General features: G+C 38.6%; 1 protein-coding gene across 4 annotated transcripts in view; it reads left to right on the top strand.

The window, feature by feature from the left end:
- Window positions 1–27083, top strand: part of brsk2b (BR serine/threonine kinase 2b) — a 953061-nt gene that overhangs the window by 857073 nt on the left and 68905 nt on the right. For all 4 annotated transcript variants that reach the window (XM_072592238.1, XM_072592239.1, XM_072592240.1 and 1 more), the window contains 2 exons: window positions 7279–7327; window positions 16944–17067. In XM_072592238.1, coding sequence (XP_072448339.1) covers window positions 7279–7327; window positions 16944–17067 — 173 coding nt within the window. The remainder of the gene's footprint in view (window positions 1–7278; window positions 7328–16943; window positions 17068–27083) is intronic.

Genomic DNA, 27083 nt, shown 5'->3' with positions numbered 1-27083 from the left:
GTACTGGGCTAATGGTAGGATTCTTGGGAGTGCAGATGAGCAGAGAGATCTCAGTGTCCATGTACACAGATCCCTGAAAGTTGCCACCCAGATTGACAGGTTTGTTAAGAAGGCATACAGTATTTTGGCCTTTATTTATAGAGGGATTGAATTCTGGAACCAGGAGGTTATGCTGCAGCTGGAGTATTGTGTACAGTTCTGGTCACCGCACTATAAGAAGGATGTGGAAGCTTTAGAAAGGGTGCATTTACTAGGATGTTGCCTGGTATGGAAGGAATGTCTTATGAGGAAAGGCTGAGGGCCTTGAGACTGTTCTTGTAAGAGAGAAGAAGGTTGAGAGGTGACTTAATAGAAACATACAAGATAATCAGAGGGTTAGATAGGGTGGACAGGGAGAGTGTTTTTCCAAGTATGGTGATGGCAAACACAAGAGGAGGGGAGATAGGTATAAGACAGATGTCAGAGGTAGTTTCTTTACTCAGAGCGGAGTAAGAGTATGGAATGTTTTGCCTGCATCAGTAGTAGATTCACCATGTTTAAGTGCATTTAAGTCATCATTGGACAGGCAAATGGACGTACATGCAATAGTGTAGGTGGGATGGGCTTCAGAACAGGGTGGCGCAACATCGAGGGCCGAAGGGCCTGTACTGCACTATAATGTTCTATGTTCTATATGACTCTATATCAGAAGACAGACAAAGTAGTGGCATAGCTAAATAGAGCATTGCAGACACAGAGGGGCATGGCACTGTTGAAAAGTGCTAGTGTGAGACAAAAGCATTTTTACTTCATACCATGAGCAACTTTGATTGATCTGAATTAGAGTCAATGAGGAATTTTAAGAAATAATCAGCAGTTGACAAATTTCGACCTTAGTTTGACACCCAGCTTCTGAAATGCAGCTGTTATAACTGATCTAAATCAAAGGTCAAATACCAGGGCCTGGCTTTTCCTGGCCTTCAGAAACTCCCACCTGTATCACTAGTCAGTTCACACAGGGGTTCTCAGTATGATACAAGTCATGAAGGAATGCATGAAGAGACTGTGTGTGGTGGTAGCCACTTAGAAGGACCAGAGTCGTGAGTGTGGTGCTGGAAAAGCACAGCAGGTCAGGCAGCATCTGAGGAGCAGGAGAATCAACATTTTGAGCATAAGCCCATTGATTCTCCTTCTCCTCAGATGCTGCCTGACCTGCTGTGCCTTTCCAGCACCGTACCCTCAACTCTGATCTCCAGCATCCACAGTCCTCACTTTCTCCCACTTAGAAGGACCACCTTGGTTCTCCAATACAGCTGCGTATTTTCCAAAACACCTGTTAAACCTCACCCCTCCCCTCATTTCCTCTCAGTCACTGCCCATGCTAGAATTATATTCAGTTGCTTTTTCAATAATTTTCTCTCCATGAAAAAGTCAGAAGTGGGGATGTTTGGTGATGATTGCACAAAATTTAACATTCATGACTCCTGAAGTAGTCCATGCCCAAATGCATCAAGACCTGGATAGTGTCCAGTGAAAGTAGCAAGTAATATTCACACAATGTAAGTGCCAGATTGTGATGAAAGCCAACAGGAGAAAATCTAACCATTACCATGACATTGAGTGAATTCACCATCACTGAATCCTCCACTATCAAAATCTGGTTGTTTATCATTGACTAGATACTGAATTGGACTTGTCATATAAGTACTGCAGCTGTAAGTGCAGGCCAGAGGCTAGGAATCTTGTAGTAAGTAGGTCATATTCTGACATTCCAAAGCCTGTGCACCATATATAAGGCACAAGTCAGGAGAGTGATAGAACACTCCCCATTTGCCTGGATAACTGCACGACCAAAAACACTCCAAGAAGCTTGACAATACCATCCACAATTAACAAGCCTTCTTAATTGGCAATAGATCCAAGCTTCATTCCCTCCATCACTGACGCTCAGTAACAGCAGTGTGTACTATCTACATTATGCACTACAGAATTTCACCAAGGTTTCTGAGACTGTTCAATCCAGAACCACCACCATCTAGAAGAACAAAGGCAGCAGATAGATGGTAACAACATCACTTGTAAGACCCCCTCAAAAATAACTACCATCCTTACTTAGTGATATAGAAAGTACAGCAAGATGTTTCTATGTCAAAATCCTGGAACTACTTCCTTAAAGGCATTAGTGGGTGTACCTACACCAAACGGACTGCAAAGTTAAAGAATACAGCTCACTACCAGCTTCTCAAGGGCAAGTATGGATGTGTAATAAAAGCTGGTACAGCCTGTGATGCCCATATACAGTGGAGGAATTTTAAAAAACACATTGACAGCCTATGCTGTTATTATATATCTTTAAATCTTAATCCTTCGTGGATGAAAAGACTACTTGTTGAGTTGAAACTATTGTGTTTTTGAAACCCAACCAAGCATTCATAAATGCTATAGCTGTCTTAACAAAGGTTTCAAGCTAAAATGCCTAAAACTGACAGAATAGAATGATGTCCCACTTTCAGTTCAAAACGTTGTGTCTGTCACATTTCAAAAGTAAGTTTTGTTTTTAATAGTCAGAGCTGTCTGCCAATTTAAATCCCAGCACAAAATGTAACAGAGGCTGACAGGACACATGACAAGTTTTTGTGCACTTTTTTATGCCTTATGGCATTTTTGGCAATTGGGAAGTATTGCAATACATGACAACAATTACATAATTCTGGTCAATATAGGAGAATTTGCAAGATAAATTCCCATGATGCATCATTGCTGTCTAAGCAACTGTATTACAATATAGCATCTAATAATGTGTTTAAGCTGTGAAAATGTCTTACAATTATCTGTCAGAATGATTCTGACTTCTCAGCTGTGTTCTCTCAGTGGTCACAAAACTCTTAACTATTGTGTATATTCCAGAAAGAAATCTATAATTTTCCAGCAATTAAAGATATCAAGGGATTTTGAGATAGAGTAGGAGATCAACTAAGGTCTAATTAAATGGTTCAGTAAGCTCAAGGAGCCAAACAGCTGACTCATATTCCTATTTGCTGTGTTTTGTTTGGGAGCGGGGTGGGGGGGAGAAGATGGAGGAGTTACAAAACTCATCAGCACACAAAATTGCATATGGGAAAAAGTACAATTTTCCTATGATCCTCATAGTGGGGACTCAACCTCGAAAGAGTGTAGAGCTGTTTTGCAGCCAAAGCCTTCCTGATGCCAGGAGAGGCCACACAAAAATTATGTGTGGCCAGGAAAGCACATGCAAATTCACAAAAAAAAACTGCTTAGCATTCACAACTCGATTTGCAACTCCGTTGAGTGATACATATTCGTCCAGGGGATGTGGTTTTAATAATACACTCTATGCAGAATCACAGTCTTTCCCATTGGGCTGGAGAGTGGAGACCTGCCATGAAGATGTGGAGATGAAAAATGAATGGAATTTTTACTTTCTATGGGTCAGAAGGATCAGAGATGCAATTATCAATCATTCCACATAGGAAGTTTAGTCATCTAGCACCCAGCAGCTGCTTTCTACCCACCTTCTGACTATTCCTTTCCTCGTATGAAATGAGTTATCAGCTAGCTCGTAAGTTAAAGTAGCCTTGATCGGATTTCTGAACGAGCTGATGAGTTTTCTCACCTTCCCACCCATTGATCTCCCTCCTGCACCTTCCCCCAGTTCCACAGTTCAATTTGGTCCCTGGGTTAGTTGAAACTGGTTGTAAACCTATGGCAGCCAGGTCATTTGACTATATAGCAGTAGGCCTTACCAAGGGCAGAGACTCTGGGATGGAAGTGTTACCTGCAAAGAGAGCCAAACAAAGGCTAGCAGTGTCCCTGGAAGGTGGTGGCTGCTGCCAGTACTACGCAAAAGGCAAAAGTGAGGACTGCAGATGCTGGAAATCAGAGTCTAGATCAGAGTGGTGCTGGAAAAGTGCAGCAGGTCAGGCAGCATCTGAGGAGCAGGAAAATCGACGTTTCTGGCAAAAGCCCTTCAGGAATTCCTGATGAAGGGCTTTTGTCTGAAACATCAATTTTCCTGTTCCTCGGATGCTGCCTGACCTGTTGTGCTTTTCCAGCACCACTCTAATCTAAATGCTGCCAGTACTACACCTACTCAAGACATTGGACTGTCACTGGATCCCAGGTGAGTGATGGCAGGTGAGAGTCACAAGGGTAGGTAATTGGCAGCAAGGGCAGAAGCCAGTGGTTCACAGCAAAGTTTACCCTCTATCCTATCTCTCCTAACCCCTCTCCAATACCTTGTCCCTCGATCAGACACTGTGACTTTGAACAAGGGATCCCTTCTTTGAGCCCACAAGCAAACATACCAGGATTAATTGCAGCAGTAGATGGATATGGCCCTTAAGTGGTAATTGACTAAAGCATCAGTTGATGATGGGTCAAGAAGTCTATCCATGGGCCTCACCACCATTAATCAGAGTGGAGACAGGAAAGCAGTGTGTCCCCATGCTCTACCCTGCTGTTTAGTTAAACGACCCCACTGCCACCCTTGCCACACGAGAAGGCATTTAATACTTCCCTTTGATTTTGTTTCAATGCCTCTGTGTGATAGTTTACTCTGTTTCAACCTATATTTGTAATGGTTCGACTTATTATTCATCCTTAATTTTATTAATGTGTAATCACCCTCCCTCAAATGGTGATGCAGAATCAAAGTTTTGTTAAACTCACCTATTCTTCTTTGAGAACTACCAGAGCAAGTTTTGTAACTTGGGTCTCCAATGATCTGTTCTGTCCAAACGTCACTACAACTTCAGTCTACATCAGAGAGTATTTATTTCAGCTTATGTAACTACAGTCACGCTCCCTCAACTCCCACACTGCGGTATTTTTGCTTTGTTAGAGTGAATTCCAAATTAGGTGACTCATTTTTTCTTAACTGTGAAATAGCCAGAATTTTTTTTATTGCTTTCTAAGTAAAATATATTAGTATCAGCAATGATTACAGGAAAAATAGGTTTCTCTTTATGGTGCAAAAATATCATTGTATTCTCAAAAGCTAAAAGTCCATTACTTATGATGGAACTTTGCAATAATATAAATCCGGCTGTTCTCTCCAGTTGAGCATTTGGATGTATCCTATTAAAAAGTCTCTATTGCAATATAACCTAAATTACTTTTATTTAGTAACAATGAGGCTCCCATAAGGCCTGAAGAAAATATTAAGGTTATGGTTGTCCTTTGTCTAATGCTTACCCTCCCACTGTAATCACAGTGAAATTAAATGATCAAAGATTCATCATCCGCACAACTTAATTACTAAATATATTAGCAGTTTGCACCCAATGAGTTTTTGGAAGTAGAGTTCTTGAATATTTTTAAGGCAGAAGTAGGCGGATTATTGATAAGCAAGGGAGTGAAATATTATTGAGGCAATGTCGAGCAATTAGATAAACCATGATCTTATTGAATGTTGAAGTCTCAAGGAACTAGTGCCCTATTGCTGCTCTTAATGCACATGTTTGTATCTATGTGAAAAATTCAGAAAACAAACATATGTTTTAATTTACCAGTTAGTAAAATTCCCTTTAATAGAAATACAAGAGTGTTTTGGACCAAATACTCTACTGCCCATTCTAAGTGATAAATCTTAAGTTGCTTAAAGCTGTGGCAGATTATTAGTATTGTGCATGCACTAGACAAAAAAAAATTGAAAACCTACTTGATTGTCTGATACTTTATTGTTCATCAGCTGGCAATATTAGATTCATTTCTTGCAAAACATGAATCCAAAGAATGTCAGACGGAGATAGAAGTTTGTTTCTTTTTTATTGTTTAAATGTCCATTTTTCTGAGTTATGCTAGCTCCCTGGGATGACTCCAGTGGGCAAGAATTTTAAAGTCTCCATCATTCCAGAATGATGTCAAGAGTACAAAGTTGAATTATGTATTTCCTTTACAACACTGGATGTGAGAAATGCTATTCTGACTCTGCATTGCTGCAACATGTTTGAAATATAATTTCTCTGGTGAAACAATGCATATTCAAGCTCCTTAGGTCCATGTCAATGCAAGTCCTGCTTTTAAACCCACTCTCCACTAACCTTCCAAAGAAAATATTTAGGTTATGATTGTCCTTTTTATAATGCTTACCCTCCCACAGTAACTACAGTGGAATTAAATGACCAAAGATTCATCATCCCCATTCAGGCAACAATCATGAGCTAGGTGAAGTCCTACCTCTCCAACCCTGAGGCTCCCAGCCTCATTCCTGATGAAGGGCTCCGGCCCGAAGCGTCAATTTTCCTGCTCCTCAGATGCTGCCTGACCTGCTGTGCTTTTCTAGCAACACACTCTCAACTCTGATCTCCAGAATTTGCAGACCTCACTGTCTCCTGGGTGAAGTCCTGCCCTACCAAAGTTCCATCAGTGCAAGATCTAGGAGAGAAATCTTTCTTTTAAGTTCTGTGTCATTTAGTCCATTACTGTATGTATCTATTTTATAGTAATAAGTTTCCCATTGACTTATACTAATTGCTTACCATACAAATTGCAAGTTAAACATTCATTCTTACATTTGGTAAGAATGAGGCAATTAGAATTCGCTTAGTACCAGAAAACCAGACTCTCAGTTTGATCATCTGACTTTAATCTAAGATATTGAATCCGACAACTGGGGAAATTTTAGTTTGAGAAGAAATAGACCCTAGGAGAAGGAGTCATTGCTGCAAAAATCAGAATCTTACTCTGTTAAACATTTGGACTTGTCCATCATCCCCTGAATGAGCCAAAAGATATTAGAGAAATGGCCCTTTTTTGGGAAGAAGAGCAATTGTCCTGTCCTTGTCACCCCCTTTTGCCTAACAGCTCAAATCCCATTGCTTTCTCTTTTTGGCCCACCATGGTCTGTATTAATGCCATGTTCAGTCCAGTCAGATCAAGCATTTGCTTGATTTAGTGATGTAGACTTTATCAGGTTTAACTTCGACAGCATAATCAAATACAGTGGCATCTATCACCTGAAGTCCAAATTGATACAGAAAGTACAGATTATTCAAATCTATTTAGAGTCATAAAACATTATCATTTTCCAGGCAGACATAAAAAGTGAGAAAATTACAAAATGTCTGAAACAAGCTAACGTCAATTATTCAATTTACATTTCTCTATTTTTTTAACTACCACGAAAACACTCACTGGCAAGTGGCAGAGCTTCTAACTTAGTATATTGCTCGTTGAATTTGATGATTTTTAATGCTTTTGTGTAAAGTTGTAAGAGCATCCAAAACACCAGTGATTCCGTTTTTAATTTAAATGTGTTTTTCTGATCTCCCCATACAGTACCAACGCCAGAAGAGATGTCAAGTCTAACTCCAGAGTCTTCCCCAGAGTAAGTAAATGTTTATTTCTTATGAGTGCAAACATGTAACCAGGAGATTTCACTGCTTGTACATGTAACTGTCCAGTTTTAGGTGAGATAGAGTCCATTGTTGAACAGACTGGACATCAGTGCAATTCAAAATCGAGAGCTTACTTGCAGCCTAACATCTCAACAGCAATTTTTGTCTTTTAAATACATGTAATAGCATTTTCTGTCAATGAATTTGTGAGAAAGCTAAACTTTGAATTCTTCCAGGTTCCCTGAAACAACACAGTAAATTGAAGAGTCAAGCTGGCAGTCACCATATCTTAATATTTCATGACTGACAGCACAGCTAGCTGTTCATAGACTACAGTTTGATTTTCTCAGTGTAAGATAGGAAACATTCTTCCTTTCAAGGCTATGTGCTTTTTGTCTGCCTCTCTTTCCAGAATAACTCAACAAAGTCTAATGTTTTCTCACATGTCAACCATGGTTCAGTTGGTAGTACTTTCGATTCTGAAGTCATAAACTTGTGGATTAAAATCTGATTTCAATGGCTTGAGCACCAAAATGTCATTGAGAGAATGCTTCACTGACTGGTGTCCTAGCTTTCAGATGCGATGTTAAATATAGGCTTTGTCTGACCTTTGAAGGGAATGGTACAAGATCCCATTCCACTATCCAGGAGAAAGATGCGTTATCCTCTGTGTTTTGACCAGTATTTGTCTCTTAATCAATGTCAGGGGAAACCGTTTACATGATGAAAATCACATTGCTGTTAGTGGAAGCTGTAAATTAGTTGTGTGTTTCCTACCTTGCAACAGCGACTGTGTTTCCTGGACTATAAGCATTTAGGGGTGTTACATAAATCCCCATATAAATGTAAGGCTTCCCTTTTTTTTAACCAGTGACTACCATGATGATGGCTGAGTCTTAGTCTATTTTTGTCTACTATTCTTATGTTCCTATGGCTAACATACTTGAGATAGATTGGACAAATTCATGAATCCTGTTTAGTTCTGAAATTAATATTTCACATGCTTTACAAATTACTCTATTGCTGTTCCTAATGATTCTTTCATCTGTTTTAAATATTTATCTATGATCAAAATAGTCATTTTGTGATAAAACTGTGCTGTGTTGGAGTTATAAATCCACAAGATTTACTCAGGAAATACAGTGTATCATTGCCATCCTGTAAGATAATGGCTGTCCTTATCAGATTATTTCTCACTGTATATTGCATGATCAAACAAAATTCAACAGTCAATCTCTCGTCTCACCATGAAGCATGTTACAATCATCCTTGCACTTAATTTTAGTTCTGAGTTCATGTCATCTACAAACTTTGCAATGATGCTTTGTATACCTCAATCCAAATATGTATCAATAAATTGCATCTATCCTGACATCAACCCACTGAAAGTCAACCTTAAAACAAAACACGGATAGAAAATCAAAATAAAAGACTGAGAGCCTGCAGTACTTTCCTAGGTGAGGTAGCCTCTGTGGAGTCAAATTAACGTATCATAACTATTCTAATGAAGGGTCCTTACCTGAAATATCAAAATGCCTGCTATCTGTAGAGATGCCACATGATCTTTGAGCATTTCCAGCATTTTTTTTTCCAAAATGATCAATCCACGTAGAATTTCACATGCAAAATTCATGTGGGATTGTGCATCAGGAGGTACTAGAGTAAGTTTAGCAAAAATGGAGGGAAAAGAGGTACAGCCTTAAAAGTCTTCTGTCTCCCAATAATTGTGGAAGAAAGATACTTGTGCTCTGTGAGCCCATTTATGCATCAGGGGAACAGGAGTTCAGCGTCTTCAGCCTGTCCATGTTTAAATCCTATTTAACCTAGCAGTAGAAAAAGTATTTGGTTAGCTGTTCAATTACATTCAAAATTGTAGAAACTTCAATTAATTCACCCCTTTCATCTTTTAGATTCCAGGAAATACAAATCTAGTTTGTGTTACCTCTCTTCCAGTTTTTGCCTTTTTGCCTGGTAACATTCTGCTGATTCTGCATGGCATCCTGTTTTATGGTCAATACTGAATATTTTTCTAAAGTGTGGTGCCTGGAATTGAACATTGCATTTCAGGTGTGGACTTTGTAGAGCTGTGACAGAACATCTTCCTCTTTGTGTTCTACTCCTCTAGTTATAAAGACACTCCATTGGCCTTTTCTTTAAGCTGTCTACTTAATTTTAGTGATCTATGTACACTGATCGCTACATCTCGTCAGAGTTCCACTGTTGCTAGTTTTTGACCAAAAGGTAATAGACTAGTTCTTTTTCTGTGTGATGATTTACTACTTTCCTACTTGGTGTGACAAATCCATACTGTGCTCATGTAACACAACTATAGAAATATGTTTGTCCTTCCATGAGCATTTAGCCATTCAACACAGTAATCAGCACAGAAGGAACTCATTTCGATCGATCACATCCGCCAATTCTTAAAAAGAGCAATTCAGTTAGTCCCATTCCTTGAGTCTTTCCTCAATATTCTTGCAATGTTTCTCCTTTAAATGTTTTAAATTTCTCTTTGAAGGCAGTTATTAAATCTGTGCCACCCTTATCAGCCACAGTGTTTCACATTGTAATCATTTTTTTGCATGAATAATTTCGTTTCATTTAATCTTGGTTCTTTTGCCAATGTTGCCGAATCTGTGCTGTCTGATTATCGACCCTTCATCCGTGGGAAAGCTTCTCTTAATTTACTTTATCTAAACTGTTCATAATGTTAAATACCTGCATCAAATTTCTTCCTAGCCTTCTCTAACTTGAGAATGATGTCACCTTCAATCCATCCACAAAACTATAGTTCACTCACCACTGCAACCTTTTCCATAAATCTCTACCATACAATTTACCATGCCTTTGCACCCTTCCTAAAGTACGATGCCTAGCATTGAACTTGGTATCCTAACTGGGATTGAGCTAACATTTTATAAAGGCTCATCATACATTGTTTGGTACTCTACTGCATCCCATATGCTTCAATTGCTTTGTGAACTTGTCAGCTTTAAAGATCTATGCACAAATGTCCCCATGTACCACCTCTCTACAGCCCTGCAAAATTATTCAATTTAGCAATGTTGTGTCTCTTCTTACTACCAATTATATCAGCTCATACTTTGCTGCGTTGAATTTCATTGGCCATATTTTCACCGATTTCATTAGCAAGTCTGCAGGCATATGATATTGATTACTACAATCCTCAATATTTAATCCATCTCTTAGCCTCAGGCCATCTGTGTGGCCAAAGTACTGATTCTAAGGAAATATCACTCTATGTCACTGTCAGATCCAAACAAAAACCATTCACTTCCTGTTTTTAATCCCTTAACCAGTTTTGATGCTACTATGCTTTTGTCAACAAGCCTATGAGATGGTAATTTATTAACTGCTTTTTGAAGGTCCATACACACAAAATGGGCACAAATCCCTGGAGTATTACAATTCCAGATGTGATTCCCCCAAATGGTTATGCTCCTGGGTTAGGAGGGATAATCTGGCTCCCCTTCTCAACCCCTTCTTCAGTGGTCACAACAAGGTTAATTTAGGAAAGGATCCCTTTCCTCTGGAAAAACTTTTCCCAGCCCAAACACAATTGTTCTAAAAGTAGATAATTTAACAAGGCTTCCTTAAATGAAGGAAGAGTGAGTTTAGTAGCTACTAAAACGTAAGAAAAGTTCATCAAAGATGACATATATGACAGAGATTATAAATGAAAACTGAGTCCAAAAAGTAAATAAAAGAACATTCTAATCAATCTTTTTGCTTGTCTCTCATGAATAGGTTGTGAAATGTTGTTGCTATCAAGGTTGGTTCCCCAAGCTGTTAAGTATAACAGTGTGATATAGCAACTCTCAGACAAATCCACAACCACTAACATATTAAAGGACAAGGGCAACAGTTGCAAGTTCTCTTCCAAACTATACACCATCCTGACTTGGAACTATACTGCTGTTCTTTCAATGATGCTGGGTCAAACAAAATTGAACTTCTACCCAAACAGTATTGTGAGTGTAGCTCAAGAAGGCAGCTTACTAGATCTTCTCAAGGGCACTTGGGGATGAACAATAAATGCTAGGCCAGCCAGAGACACCCACATTCCCCGATTCAATAAAAAAAGTTGTGCTTTCATAAAACTGTTCAGTATAATTGTATTCTAACTTGCGTCAGACTGTTCATCAAGCCTACTCAATTGAGTCATATAGTCTATGAATATTTTAAGACTTTTTTTCCTTTATTGAAGTGGAGTAGCTGTGTCTAAAAATAATGCTGCTGACTTCATAAGTGGGGGTGCGGAAGAGAGAGAGTGCGGATGTGTATAATTTATTTAACACTAGTAGTTTTGATTTCATTTTAATTTTTCGTCTTGTCAGTATTTTCAGCACCGAAAATTCTGTTCCATTGAAGTGTTTTTTTCTTTAATGTGTATCAAACAATTGCAACACAAAGGTGGAATAATAAATCTTGTCCAAAATTAAATCTCCATATGCTTGATATCATATGCTGTAAATGTATCACAAGAATCAGCAACTAAATTTATTATCCAAATTGGCAATGCTGTTGTTCAATCAGCTTTCTGGCTACATTTTCAACAAAAATAAGCCAAGGATGTTTAGGCTAATTAGAGATGCTGGGGCATAGGAATAATGCAGTTCTTAATTTACAATAATCAGTGCACAGTCCACTGTATGCCTAGCAAGCTCACATTACATTCAGACTTCTACTAACTGAACATTAGAAAAACAAAGTTTAATATCAAATTGCAATCATAATATTGTATTTGAGTCTTTATAATATGTGCAGTTGTTCTTGTTGTTGGTGCCAACATTTATGAGGTTTTGATAATATTCAAAAAATACCATTGAATAGAAGGGTCATATGAGGCCTCAAGGATAATCACCCTGCTGTTTTGCAGGCTTTTTCAGGACAAGGTGTGGTTCCCATGCTCAATTACAAACCATGGCCAATGGCAGGACCAGCACATTTTCACTGCTGATGATAGAAGAGCAGGAATCTTGATAGATAGCAATAGCTTACAACTGGAACACTCTTCAGGAACTTCTGTTTCCTTTAAGCACAGAAAAACAGCAGGAAATTACCTGATGATTGAAATTGAAATGGGAGGCTTTTATGAGCAGCTGAAGAGGAAAACTTAAGACCGTAAAGTATGGAGAAATTAGAAAAGGACCTGCTTTTAGGCAGATCTCTACCACATAGAGATTACTACAATAGTCAATGAATCTAATGTGGGAGACTTTATATATAGTTAATAGGGTCAATGTTTAAGTTTGATCCTCTTTAATCTACAATTCATTTGCTCAGCTGAAAGAACCACATCCTCATTCCGTGTACCTATCTCAAAATTAAAATCCTCCTTTTATGCTTTATTTTTCATTATTAAAAATTGTTACTTAGTTTTATGTGTTTATCCTTAAAAAAAAATCCAAACCTTTCTCTCAAGCCATGTTTGCTAATGGGTTTGCTTCACAGCTCAGAAACTGCTTAGGAGCAACTACAAAAGCTGAGTCAGTTTATTTGTAGAATGAAATGGTTCATTCCTACAGTCCTACAGTCAAAGCATTATCTCACACTGGGCTGGATTTAATCAGCATGAAGGGGGGCACTGATAACAGGACTGTTATCCAATGCCTGTCAGTTCGATGGGGAAGCCCAACAGTATGAAGTGCCTTTCAGGACTTCTACAAGATTCAGAAGAAATCCCAGTAGCTGCCTGTTAGTCAGGGACCTGCAGTTCCTAATTGTTGTCAGCATTACCTGAAACAGTGTGAACTGCTTGCACAGGTCCAAGATAACCAAGCGAACCCATGCCAAACTTGACTGAGTGCAGAATGTGGATCACTAAGTGAAGGTCATGGGAGCAGGTATATGGCTCCACCTCCTAATGCCAGTTGGATGCAATAATAACTCCCCCCCCCCCCCCCCCCCCCAACCACCAACATCACACTATCCCCAGTTGGCTGCTTCCAAACCCAGCAAGATTTGCTGTATGACATTTGGGAGGTGCTGAAAAGCATTGGGACATCCATTTCCCTGAACAGGTTCTGAATTACTGTAGACGTGGAAATGATAGGTGTCGGTTAGCTCATCAGTGAGACCAATTGACCTTGTAGAGGAGGTTTTTCTGTCACCAGGAGGCCTTTCCTGCAATTAGTTGGGCCTCCTAGTGGCTGTGGTTACCACTGTATTGCCAAAAGAAAATAATCTTAATGGAGACTAATATTCAGACTTGTCAACATTGGATCATTCTTAAATGTTGGATTCTTAGTTGCAGAGGCCCATTGCTTCAAATAAAAATAATAAACTTAGTTGCAAGTAGCAATTGCTGGATTTGACCCAGCAATGTTACAATATTTTCCTTCCTTCTTATTGTCTTCATTTTATTTTTTTCTGTTTCTTTTTCTGTTCTTCTGTGTTCATTATTTAACTGGCTGTAAGTTTCACTCTTCAGCAAGAGAAAAGTGACATCTATTGAGGCAACGCTGTCTCAACAATCAAAACATTATGGAAAAGTGCATAGGATCAAGATAAACCATGCAGTGTTACTAAAAAGAATTGCTATGAGAAAGTATACTTCAAAACCCTTTTTCTAAAAGCAGGATGAACGTTACGATTCACTGGTCTGATGCATACACTCTGGAGATTGTGACCATTAGGCAGGAAATCATAATCCTCTTAATTTTCAGAAATTTCAACATCTTAAAGTTTCTCTTTGATGTGACGTTATTTTTATATGACAGAATTATATTCAACAATTAGAAAATTGTAAATTGTCTTGATCTTAACATGTTGAATCCTGATTCATAAACCTATGCTTTCATTTTTTTCTGCTTAATGAAATTGAAATTGGCTTATTAAGAACTAAATGTAAGGATTTGGACTCTATGCTAAGACATTTATTGTTGGGAAATAACCTTATGGTAAAAAGGACAATCTCTAATTTAAAAGGCAAACTAACAAGGTTTCTTGGGTGAAAAAAAATTAGGGCTTAACATTCTATCAGTCAAGGCCATGGTGCAATTCACAGGCTCAGGACTTGCTGATATATCTTTCCAGGCTTCCTGGGATGGATGGGTCTTCTCGTCATGGTTCCTTGAACACAAACTCTTGATTCATGACATTCTTCAAGATTTTAACACAGTAAACCTAACTTTGATATTGATATAAAATCTCGATGCAGCTTTAAAATTTCATCTCTAATTTCCCAGTCTACTTTAACTGCTGTAGCAGCACATTTCATAGTTCCTTGCTGAGTGTTGCTCTCCCTTTCTGTTGAAAACAACTTTCTAACAAAGTTTGCTCACTTTCTCTTAAGGTAATTATTTTTAATTTAATGCTGGATTCTCATGCTTATCTGGGATTCTTGTGAAAAGTCCTGCAACCCCTTTTTTTTTTAAAGCTTCACTCATGAGGCTTAGACATCGCTGGCTGGCCAACATTTATTGCCCCATTCCCAATTGCCCTTGAGAAGGTGGTGGTCAGCTGCCACCTTGAATGACTGTAGTCCACGTCCTGTAGGTTGACCTACAATGCCCTTAGGGAGAGAATCTCAGGACTTTGACCAGTGACTGTGAAGGAATTGTGATATATTTCCAAGTCAGGAAGGTGAATGGCTTGGAGGGGAACTTCAAGGTGCTGGTGTTCCCATGTACCTGCTTATCCTTCTAGATGGAAGTGGCTGTGAGTTTGGAGGGTGCTATCTAAATATCTTGATGGATTTCTGCAGTGTATCTTATAGATAGTACACAGTGCTGTTACTGAGCCATCAGTGGTAGAGGGAATGGATGCATGTTGATGTAATGCCAATGCCATTTAAGCATTAGGCTTTGTCCTTGATAATATCAAGCATATCAAGCTTCTTGAGTGTTCTTAGAGCTGCACACATCCAGGGAGTATTCCATCACATTCCTAACTTGTGCCTGATAATTGGTGAACAGGTTCTGAGGAAGTGGATTATTTGCTGCAGTACTCCTAGCCTCTGACCTGCTCTTGTAGCCACTGTGTTTATGTGGCAAGTCCAGTTGAGGTTCTGGTCAATAGTACCCCCAAGAATTTTGATAGTGGCAGAGTTTCATTGATGACAGCACCATTGACTGTCAAAGAAAGGTGTTTAGATTGTTTCTTATTGGGGATGTTCATTGCGTGGCATTTGTGTGATGTGAATGTTACTCACAACTTGGCAGCCCAAGCGTGGATATTGTTAATATGTTGTTTCATTTGAACATGGACTGCTTCAGCATCTGAGAACTTGTGAATGGTGCTGAACACTGTGCAATCATCGACAAACATCTTCACTTCTGAATTTATGATGGAGGGAAGATAGTTGATGAAGCAACTCAAGATAGTTGGGCCTAGGACACAACCGTATCACTGTAGGCATCTCTGAGCTGTTACAGCAAACCTAAACCTACAACAATTACTTATCAACTAGCAATGTCTCATGCAAGTGCCAACTTCCTTCTAAGTGCTAACTACTAACTTATAGCAGGTATCCTGAAACAAATGTTATCCTCTGAAAAATGCAGAGATCCCTGCAATCGCCATACTTACATGCCATTTGCAGTCAGCACTTACAACATTCAGCTCATGTTTGAGCATCTATGTCATAAAAATTCATGACTTTTACTCAAATCATATCAATTATTGACCAATATGAAGAGTGCACTTCCCTGAGCTAATCCTAAATTTTCATCTCTAATTCTTGACCTGTAGGAAGAGTGCTAGTGGCTTCCCTATTACAATCTCTAACTTTAGCTTGCACCCATGACATATTATTCTCCTTCTCAGGCCATTCTCCTTGCCAATCAGTATCCCAGTTTTGGCTTCAGATTGCTGCAGCTTAAATGCAAAATGTGTTCCAGGTACTACATTCATTTATTCTTGAGTTCTTGCCCTCCTTAAAACTAAATTGCACTATTTGACGAAGAAATGGTAAAATCCCAATAATACAAACAAATTAAGGCTTCCTACTCTGCTTAAACATAGCAGAATTTGATCACTCACCATTAACATGTAGTATACATCCTTTAGTTTGGTAACCAAAGCAATTTGAGGCAAGGAGGTATAAACATATACCAGATTCCTGATGAAGGGCTTTTGCCCGAAACGTCGATTTTGCTGCTCGTTGGATGCTGCCTGAACTACTGTGCTCTTCCAGCACCACTAATCCAGTATTTGCTTTCCAGCATCTGCAGTCATTGTTTTTACCTCATAAGCATATACCAGCTGATTGATTACCTGCTTAATGGAGGGACCTTCCACAAGTGGATAGTTGGGAATGGTATCTCTCACAACACAATATTAAGTTTCAGAAATTCCCAGTGAGTGTAGAATAATAATAAAACTATTAACGTATGAATTAGGAATCTGGAGTTACTCCACTTTATTTCAATGTGAAAATTAAATTTACAAAGTGAACAACTGACAGCTCTGCTAATCTGCTCCAATGACTCATAATTCCAATGAGTTGGTCACTAGAGATGTGTTCGCATTTCTTGTTTGCATATCAAAATACTGTACCCCAATGGAAAAGCCAGGTAGACATACAAGAGAATGATTTTTTTTATCTGTAGGTGATCAGAATTTTTATTTTGTTTTATTTAGGCTTGCCAAAAAGTCATGGTTTGGTAACTTCATCAACTTGGACAAAGAGGAGCAGATATTTGTCGTCATCAAGGACAAGCCATTGAGTTCCATCAAAGCAGACATTGTCCATGCCTTCCTTTCCGTAAGTATAATTTTTTGCTAAATGTACAGCTGGATTTCAGAAAAAAGATTTTCATCTTTTTGTCTGTGATTAGAACGAGATTCTGCCTTGGCAATGTTATCAAATTTAAGTTTAATGATTTTAGATTGTTTAATTTTCTAACTAATACAGTTAGTTATCCAGATTGAAATCTGGATACACTAATCCAGATTGAAATCTGGAAAAAGATACCTACACAAAAAAATGTCCATCTATTTACAATGTAAGATGTGAAAAATTAATTTATAGTGTCAGTCCTAGATCGTGCATTCAGTGTAATTGTATGCAAAATGTAACTCTTACAACGGCACTGCCATCTAAAGTGGATATTTATTGAGAAACTATGTATTGCTTGACCACTATTTGACTGCTATTTCATTGTGGGCACGATGTGAGTATAAGTCTGTAGTTCCCCCATGGTAGGTGTATGTTTAAGAAGAATTGTGGAGCATATATCTTCCCAAAGAGGAGGAAAGCTGAAATGATAGGGGCAGTAGCTTTTAAAATTATTTCCCAAAAAATGAGTCAGGCACATTTTCTGACACCTTCAAAACTGGGAAGACCTAACAATCAGTGGGAGGCCAAGAAAGTTTATTACTTTGTCTACTGTTAAAAATAAACTACAAATAACAAATATTTTTTGAAATGCATATCTCTGCTATTTAATACTTCTGTTTTTGATAAATTTGTTTGCATTGGTGATTTCTGAATAATATCAGTATGGAGTGCAGGTCTGGGCTACTGTGGTTTGAACTTAGATTTTAGCCCGCCCCATACATTATCAGAGGTGAGCCAGTTGAGCAGTTGGAATCAGGGAAATTCACTTCCACCAAGCCTGATTCATCGCTGGTTTACAAAGCAACTGACTAGATTTGGAATGCACCTCTTGGCTCTCAGCTGATGCTGCTGAAATATATTCGAATCAAGGTCTAAACTTGTAGTTAAGAGCCCAAAACAATTTTAAGTTTGCAAAATATAAGTCTACCAGTGACCAACAATTCAGAAATACAAACGGGAATACTCAGAAACCGATGCAGCTTGCAGGAACATTTAAAAGTTCACTTGAATCAGTAAGGTAGATGAATAGAATCTCTTTTTTTTTCCCTTAATATAGTGTCAAAGCATGTCTTTACATGGAGGTTGCTTCATGTTCATTTGTTTGACTTACTCATCCTTGAATAAGCAATTTAAAGCTTCTCTTGGGTGCCATTTTTGCTATCCACAGCAAAGTGAGTAGATATTATATCTAAGTTTCTAGGGAAATTAATAATAAATCAAGGACTGGAACTCATTAAAGCAAATGTAAACAAGAAAGCAGTATTTGAAAACGTAATGCCACTAATGACTGAGAAATCATAGGAACAGAAATGAGTCATTTTGTTCATTGAACCTGTCACCAGGCTAGGGGTTTAAAGGATATAAGTGATGAAATTCAAAACACACAAACCACAATCTTCCAAAGTACTCTTGATTGCGAAATTGTCCTTTTCGATTAGAAAACTGCAAATGTAACCTTTATTTAAGTAAGGTGTAAAAGAAAAACAAGGAAATTGTACATTTGCTCGTGCAATATTTATTGTGGGGATGCAATTGGAGTCTATAATACAGAAGAGAGTAATAAGAGCATTTAAGATATATTTAAGTTGATTAGTCAATGTGAATTTGTGAAGGTAAAGTCATTTCTAATAAAGGTAGCTCAATTTTTTGACTAAATTACTAAACTAGTAGACAGGGACTGCCCATGGATATAGTTTAAATGCACTTTCAGAAGACAGTCATTAAGGTTCAATGTCAAAGTCTTAGCTCAAATTAATGTTATACTGTGTCAAAACCCAGGCAGCATATGTGCTTCCAGAGGGTTTACTCCTGCTCTTTTCTCACCCTAGTAATTTGCAATCTTAGAACTGCCTTTCACAGTGAGGTTTCTTTTCCTCCGGACTCTTTTTCTCGCCCAAACTATGTGACAGTTCTTGTGTTGTTTTTAAATTCATTTTGAATTTTTTATCTTTTCCATTTGGCAAAGATTCTTTGTTAAATGAAAACTTGAATTGAGACTTGGTTCAGCAACTGCACTATAAGCTTTCTGTTCACCCATTAATTTAAGCTTTCCTTTGGACAGATCATGTTACCTGACTTCACTCTATGAAAGATTCTTACCTTGTCTTTTTCCTCCCTTGATGCCTTTGCTCTTTGATTGTCTAACTCAGATTTTATAAGCTCCATTTGTTGTACTTTTTCCAGTTTTTTTCCTCACTTGTCTGTTTATCGTTGCTTTCTAGTCTGAACTTTTCCATTTTCATTCTCTTTCTGTCTCAAGTTGCTTCGTCTGTGGTTAATTCCCAGCAACTCAATCTGTGTTTCGGCTTTTTAGCCCCTGCTTTTATCTGTTAACTTCAACTTCACTATAGGCTCATTCAGAAATTTGGCTGTTTGGATAGAGAATTGGCTGACTGAAAGAAGACGGCGAGTGGTAGTGGATGGAAAATATTCCGTCTGGAGGTCGGTGACCAATGGTGTCCCACAGGGATCTGTTCTTGGACCTCTGCTCTTTGTAGTTTTCATAAATGACTTGGATGAAGAAGTGAAAGGATAAGTTAGCCGATGACACAAAGGTTGTTGCTGTTGTAGATAGTATCAAGGGCTGTTGCAGGCTACAAGACATTGACAGGATGCAGAGCTGGGGTGAGAAGTGGCAGATGGAATTCAACCTGGATAAGTGCAAAGTGATTAATTTTGAAAGTTAGAATTTAAATGCTGAATACAGGGTTAAAGACAAGATTTTTGGCAGTGTAGAAGAACAGCGGAATCTTGGGGTTCACATACATAGTTACCACCCAAGTTGATAGGGTTGTTAAGAAGGCATATGGTATTTTAACGTTCATTAACAGGGGGGTTGAGTTTAAGAGCCATGAGGTTTTGGTGCAGCTCTATGAAACCCTGGTTAGACCACACCTGGAATATTGTGACCAGTTCTGGTCGCCTCACTGTAGGAAGGATGTAGATGTTTTAGTGTTGGTGCAGAGGAGATTTACCCTGCTTCAATTGGAGGGCTTGTGTTATGAAGAGAGGTTGAGTGAGCTCAGGCTTTTCACATTGGAGAGAATAAGGAAGTGAGGTGTACAAGGTAATGGGAGGCATAGATCGAGTAGATAGCCAGAGACCTTTGGCCAGGGCAGAAATGGCTGTCATGAGAGGTCCTAACTTTAAGGTGATTGGAGGAAGGTACAGGGGAGATGTCAGAGGTAGGCTCTTTATGCAGAGAGTGGTGGGTGCATAGAATGCACTGCCAGCAGTGGTAGTAGAGTCAGAGACATTTAATTGACGGCTGGACAAGCACATGGATGGCAGTAAATTGAGGGGTGTGTAGGTTAGGTTGATCTTAGTTTAAAATTAAATGCTCAGCACAACATCGTGGGCCAAAAGGCCTGTACTGTTCTGTGAACCCCAATTTTGTCATTTATTTTATTCACTCATGGGACATGGCATTGCAGGCTAGCCAGCATTTATTGCCAGTCCCTAGTTGACCTTGAGAAGTGGTGGTTAGCTGCCTTCTTGAACTGCTGAAGTCCATGTGTCCTAGGTTAGTGATTGATACAATTGAGTGCTTTTCAAGGCCATTTCAGAGGGCAGTTGAGAGTCACTCGCATTTCTGTGGTCTGGTGTCACACATAAGCCAGATCAGGTGAGGATGGGCAGATTTCCTTCCCTGAAGGACATTAGTGAACAAAATGGGTTTTTCCAGCAATCAAATGGGTTTTTTGGTCATTACTGGACTCTTAATTCCAGATTTTATTAACTGAATTTTAATCTGTTGTGGCAGGATTTGAACCTGGGTCCCTCTTACATTAACTGAGTTTCTGGATTAATAGTCCAGTGATAATACCACCAAGCCCATTGCCTCCCCATTGTTATGATTCCCCATGCAGACCGATCACCTGAAATTATTGATCTTTACCAAGATCCCAATGGAAAAACTGACTAATAAGATTTCATTGTTATAATCTTTAACAATCAAACCAAAGTAATTTAACAGGCACATTGTTGTCACTTTGAACTATAAATTGCACTTTATACACCCAGTACAACAAATATATCTCTCCTTGATGTACTGGCAATCAACTTAGTCCATGTGGCGGTGGTTCATTCAGTCACCATGTCCTTTTACTAAACAAAAACTGAAAGAACTGCAGATGCTGTAAATCAGAAACAAAAAATGAAATTGCTGAAAAAGCTCGGCAGGACTGGAAACATCTGAAGAAGGGTACTCAGCCCGAAATGCTAACTTTGATTTCTGTCCACAGATGCTGCCAGATGTATTGAGCTTTTCCAGCAATTTCTGTTTTTGGTCTGTTTACTACTCTGTTTTATTCAGATACATGTTAGCAATTTTCCTTCGCACAGAATTTGGCCACTTGGTTGCTTCTGGGAGCATTTATACTCAACCATGTCCATGGAACTCAGATTGTCACCAGAAGGCCAAACTCCTAAGCTCAGTTGTTTATATGCATGGTGGAACGGTTTTCCCAAAATAACTGAAGTTGCCATAGTAACCTTATTTCACTATTCCTACTTCTAAACGCAATATCCATGTTTCATTTTTTCCAGCTGTCTGTCTGCTCTCTCTCTCTCTCTCTCTCTCACACACACACACACACACACACACACACACACACACACACACACACACACACACACACACACACACACACACACACACACACACACACACACACACACCTCTGCCTTTTTTGATGTCTTGCTGAAATCTGATCTCTGAGAATTCTTCACTTGTATCCGAAAACACATTCTCTGTTTCCTCAGCAATATGAGGTGCCAAAGTCAATTTCCCTGAAATCTGCTGTCATTGCCACAAACCTACATTTATAACCCTGTTTTCCCAGAAACTAACTTCCAGTTTTATTTTCAGTCAGGGACTGTCTCACAAAATGCAAGCTTTGAAAACAAAGTTAGTCAACGCAACTGTTCATATTGTCCATTTGATCTTCCAAATAGCAGATTTTATCTCATTAGTTAGCACCACTGGAAATAACTACAGATTTCAGTGGTTGAAGAAGGTGACTCTCTCACCTACAATCCTGTCAAGCAACTAAGGCTGGGCAGGAAACACCTACATCCCTTGACCAAATGAGAAAACCCAGAAAGGGTACAATATCCTTTAAGATCTGCATTTCCACTTTACATCAGCCTCTCCCAATTTAGTAGGAAATGTAATAATTCCTTCACTAAAGGCAGCGTCTAGGTTGCATTCAAATGCGAGGAACTGGATAGAAGATCAATAGAAACCGAAAGAACAAAATAATGTTTCTGGACCCGAAATGTTAACTCTGACTTTTCTCCACAGATGCTGCCAGACCTGCTGAGCTTTTCCAGCAGCTTATGTTTTTGTTGTAGAAGATGAATAGGTTCATCTCATGCGAGATCCTTTTAGCAAGCAGAACATCGTCTCATCGGGCTAGATTGAATTTGAATCCAACTTCACCAGGCAATAGAACGCAATCTACCTTGTAACGTCACACTGTTCTTCTTGTGACTTAGTATTAGTCTCGTTCACTGCTAGAAACAAAAGCAGAGATGTGATCGCAATTTGATAGGTTGTCACGCTGAAGTGTGATACTACATTTCATCAAATTGAAATTATTGGAGGAGCTGTTGTTGCAGCTGCACCCACACAGTTGTTAAAGCTTTGATGAATTTTTCATTAAAATATGTTTTTGAAAAAAACCTGTAGCTCATATTTCATATCTCGTTTCCCTGCCTGAAATACAAGCAAAATGTTGTTGAAAATTGTACATTTTCACTATCTTAAAATAAAAAGTTAAGTTGATGCGTTGATTGGAACATTGACTGGCTTGAAACATGTGTGTTTCTTTATGCCATTCTTGTTGACCAAGTTACTCTATGTTTCCAATATTTTCTGTTATTGTTTTAAACCTGAAAGTATTTTACTGGAAGAGTTCAATGAGCATTCCTGATGGTGCTCCTTCACGGGTGACAAATGTCATCATAACTTCAGATCGAAACCACAGTCTGGAATATTAACATTTCAATATTACTTTAAAGACCATCAAACTGGAAGACTGATGTAAATTCACATGACAGCTGGCTGAAGTTTATCATCTTGATTCTGTTAATATTTCACCTCAGGGTATTTCCTCCTTTAGAAGTTTGATCAAAATGGACAGACAAATAAATGAGCTGCATAATTCAACTGAGGATTCTAATATCATTAGTAATATTTAATACTTCAGTATGAAATTAACCTGGTTTCAATGATTATATATCCATCAGCCAAATTGTAAGTTAGCAAGATATTCTATTTGAGTCTTCACAGAGATGGAATAGTATGCTGTGAGCATCATCACTGTTAGAAGACACTACGATCGCCATCAACTCCATCCCTCCACCCATGTAAGTCTTTTTCCAGTTTGGACATCTGCTGCAAAGAGGTGTTTTCCTGAACTGCACCATATCTCCTTACAACTCAGTCCATTCCAATTTTCTGAGACATTCATGAGAAAGCTGTCAATACTCTTGCGAGGGCAAACTGTGGAGTAGAGACAGTTATGATAGAGAAAGAAAGAAAAACACATGAGAAGTTGTTTCACTATAAACATCTACAACAAAGAACCATCATTTTAATCAAGAAGTTCAGAATAACTGACAGTGAGGCTTAGTTTAATTAATTCAACTTGGAAAATACAGCATGATACTCAAGAAAATGACGGAGTAAATTACTCCAGATGCTGGAATCTGTTCTGGAAACTGTACTGTCTAATGAAGAGCCATCCAGGTTCGAAACATTGGCTTGCTCTTGCTCTCTATGGGTAGTGCCTGGCCGACTGTGATTTCCAGCATTTAATTTTCACTTAAGAGAATGAAGTTCTGTTAAGAAGTTTGTTTCATATCTCTCCATCCTAATTAAGCCCTCAGAAAAAGTCATGGAGTGGATTTTGAAGCCTGCTCCCCAGTGAAAATGTGGTGTAAGTCTCCCAAAAATGTTCAGAATGACAAGCTACCCTGTACATGTTGTTCTTATGGCCACATCAGTCTCTTTGTATGCTCGGCTGATCAGCCACTGTGAACTCAAAATCTACCCCTCTGCCTTTACTGTCATAAATTTGAGAGATTTGTTTCAACTTCATTTCAGTTTCCAAAAATTAATGCCTAGCTGCCTGTCATTGATTGCATTACAAATTACAAAGTTGACTTGGTGTATTCATTCTCTGTTTGAAAGCAAGCACTTTGAGGACTTCCAAATAAAAAAGATTGCACATGTTTAACATGACCTGTCATTTTACAGGTTAAATCCTGTGATCTTTCTTCCTCTCAGGACTGAAACAGCAAGCATACATCAATATCTGACATAACCCATTTTACTTGCAGTCCACTGCAGTCAACAATATATTACATTCCAGTTAGCTCCAATCATTTCTTGACAAAGCAAAGAGCAATGAAGGAGTGTGAACTGAAAACTAGACTGATGGAAAAGGATATTTAAATGAATTATGGGAGCTCATGACTCTGGAGGTTGCTATGTTTTCAAAGGAAAAATGTTAAAACCCATCATTCATTGGGTAATTGACCTCAGGTAAACAATAATCTGAGTAGAAACTGAAAACCCAAAGTCATTCTACAGTCCACACTTAACATATCTGGCCTTCTGTGAATTTGTTGATGCAACTTGCATAGATGAACATGGGTTAAAAAGTATGTCTGCAGTATGTTCAGCTGCATTATTTCATTTCTGTATTATTTTATTAGTGAAAAGCAATATGCAACATGTTAAACTGCTTCTAGGCAGGAGTATTTTCAATTATAGTCATACAGCATAGAAATAGACCTTTCGGTCCAACCAGTCCATGCTGACCATGCCCCCAAACTAAACTACACCCTGAGCTTGAGCTTGGTTTAGCCCATATCCCTCCAAACCTTTCCTATTTATGAGCTTACCCAAATGTCATTTAAATGTTATAATGGTACCTGCATCCAGCTTTACTATATTTATAGAGGAGGGCTATTTAAAATTTAAATACCCAGAAGATTGTTCTGGTGATTTCTAAAATCTTTTTTTTTCCCATAAATATTTGTCCTGTTGTACAGAGTCTTGACAGTCAATCCATGAGCAGTAGACATTGGAAGGATGGCAATTGCCAAGTGCACTCTCAGCAGTCTCTGTGATGCAGGCCTAGGAAGACCTGCCAAGCAAACAATGTAAATGACACCTTTACCCATAGCAGTTGCCTGCTTTTATAATGCAGAGAATCTGTCACTCTGAAGATGAACCCCAATTTTCTAAATCAAACATCCACACTTTAATGGGTAAAACTAATCTAGGACAGTTATGCAAAATGGACAATAGGGAGTAGGCATTCTGCGTACACATTATTTTCGACTGGAACAATACATCGAACAACTGGCTGCCAATTTGTTGTTCCTTATTTTTCTATACTGCCAGAAACTAATTTCAGCTGTTTTATAACCAAAACTTTATCAACAGTTGGCACACAGGGCTCCATTTTTTAATCAAACAATTATAACAATATCAGTAGTTAATCTATTGAGAATAGGGTCAGTTATCTAGATTAGAGTGGTGCTGGAAAAGCACAGGCTTCCTGATGAAGGGCTTTTGCCCGAAACATTGATTTTCCTGCTCCTCCGATGCTGCTTGACCTGCTGTGCTTTTCCAGCACCACTCTAACCTAGACTCTGATCTCCAGCATCTGCAGTCCTCACTCTAGCACAGGCGATAGTATGTTCAGAAAGCATCCAATCTACAATTATAAGAAGCAATATGGCAAAATTAAAAAGAATAGAGCCTTTCCTTAAAAACACTAATACCTAATTGAGGCAAATTCTTCAAATCCATTGGTTCAGATGAGGTTATTGAACAGTTAGTAATACACGACTCAGCTAATGGTAGCAAGACTGGATATGTTTAAGTGGTCAATAACAACAGAAAATGTTGAATATATTCAAGAGGTCAGATATCATCAGTGGACATAGGAACAGAGTTAACGTTTAGTTCAGTGACTTTTCATCTAGAGATTATCCCTCTAGAACTTCCAACCTCATAATTTCCAAACCCTTTTACTACCTTTCCAAGATCCATAAATAAGTCTTCCATGGTTGAGCTCTTGTTCCAGCCTGTTCCTGCCCCATCAAACTCATTTCCATGGATTTCGACTCAATTCTTTCTCCTCTTGCCTCTTCCAACTATCTATGACTCTTCCATCAGTCACTCTAAAATTTGCCAGTTTCCTGGTTCTAACTTTTTCTTCATTGCGAACTGTTTGAATGTTTCCGACTTCTTTGGATTCGCTCCCAACCAGCACCCTTTTTCATCTGGTTGAATTTATTCTTACATTGAAGAATTCCTGAACTCCACCCATTTCTTCTAAATAAAATGTATTGCATTGAGTACAAACATGAGTTTTAGCAGTGTTTGCCTTTTGTAAGAAATGGAAATGATCCTCTGTAGCAGTCCTATTCAGGCTATGTCCTCGTCTCTTTTGCCGTTACTTTGATGGATATTTTAGTGTTTTTCCTGTTTTTTTGCCCTGAACTGGGCGGTTTCATCAAGTTTGATTTAAATTTCCACTCTTCTCTCAACTTCACATGGTCTATTATGGATGTTTCCCTTCCCTTCTCCTCCATGACATTTCTGTCTCCATTCATTCATCCAAGACTCCATATACTCTTTCCAAGTGATTCTTCCTGTCAGTTCAGTGCGCCGCACTCACTGTTCATGATATGTCTACCTCTACATTGGGTATATTAAGTACAGACTGGGTGACCATGTTTTGGAACTTGGCTCTCAACAGCCTACTGAATGCAACATTGATTTCAATTATTTTAGACAGTTACCTCTGCTCCCATTTCTTTAGTCCTTTTTGCTGGATGTGGTTTTCTTTCTTCTACTTTCAGACAATAACTGTATTATCCTGCCAATCACACCTCCTGTAGACACATCTTTAGTT

The sequence above is a fragment of the Chiloscyllium punctatum genome, chromosome 22, assembly GCF_047496795.1.
Source record: "Chiloscyllium punctatum isolate Juve2018m chromosome 22, sChiPun1.3, whole genome shotgun sequence".
Lineage (NCBI taxonomy): Eukaryota > Metazoa > Chordata > Chondrichthyes > Orectolobiformes > Hemiscylliidae > Chiloscyllium > Chiloscyllium punctatum.
This window is presented reverse-complemented; position numbering and strand designations above follow the sequence as displayed.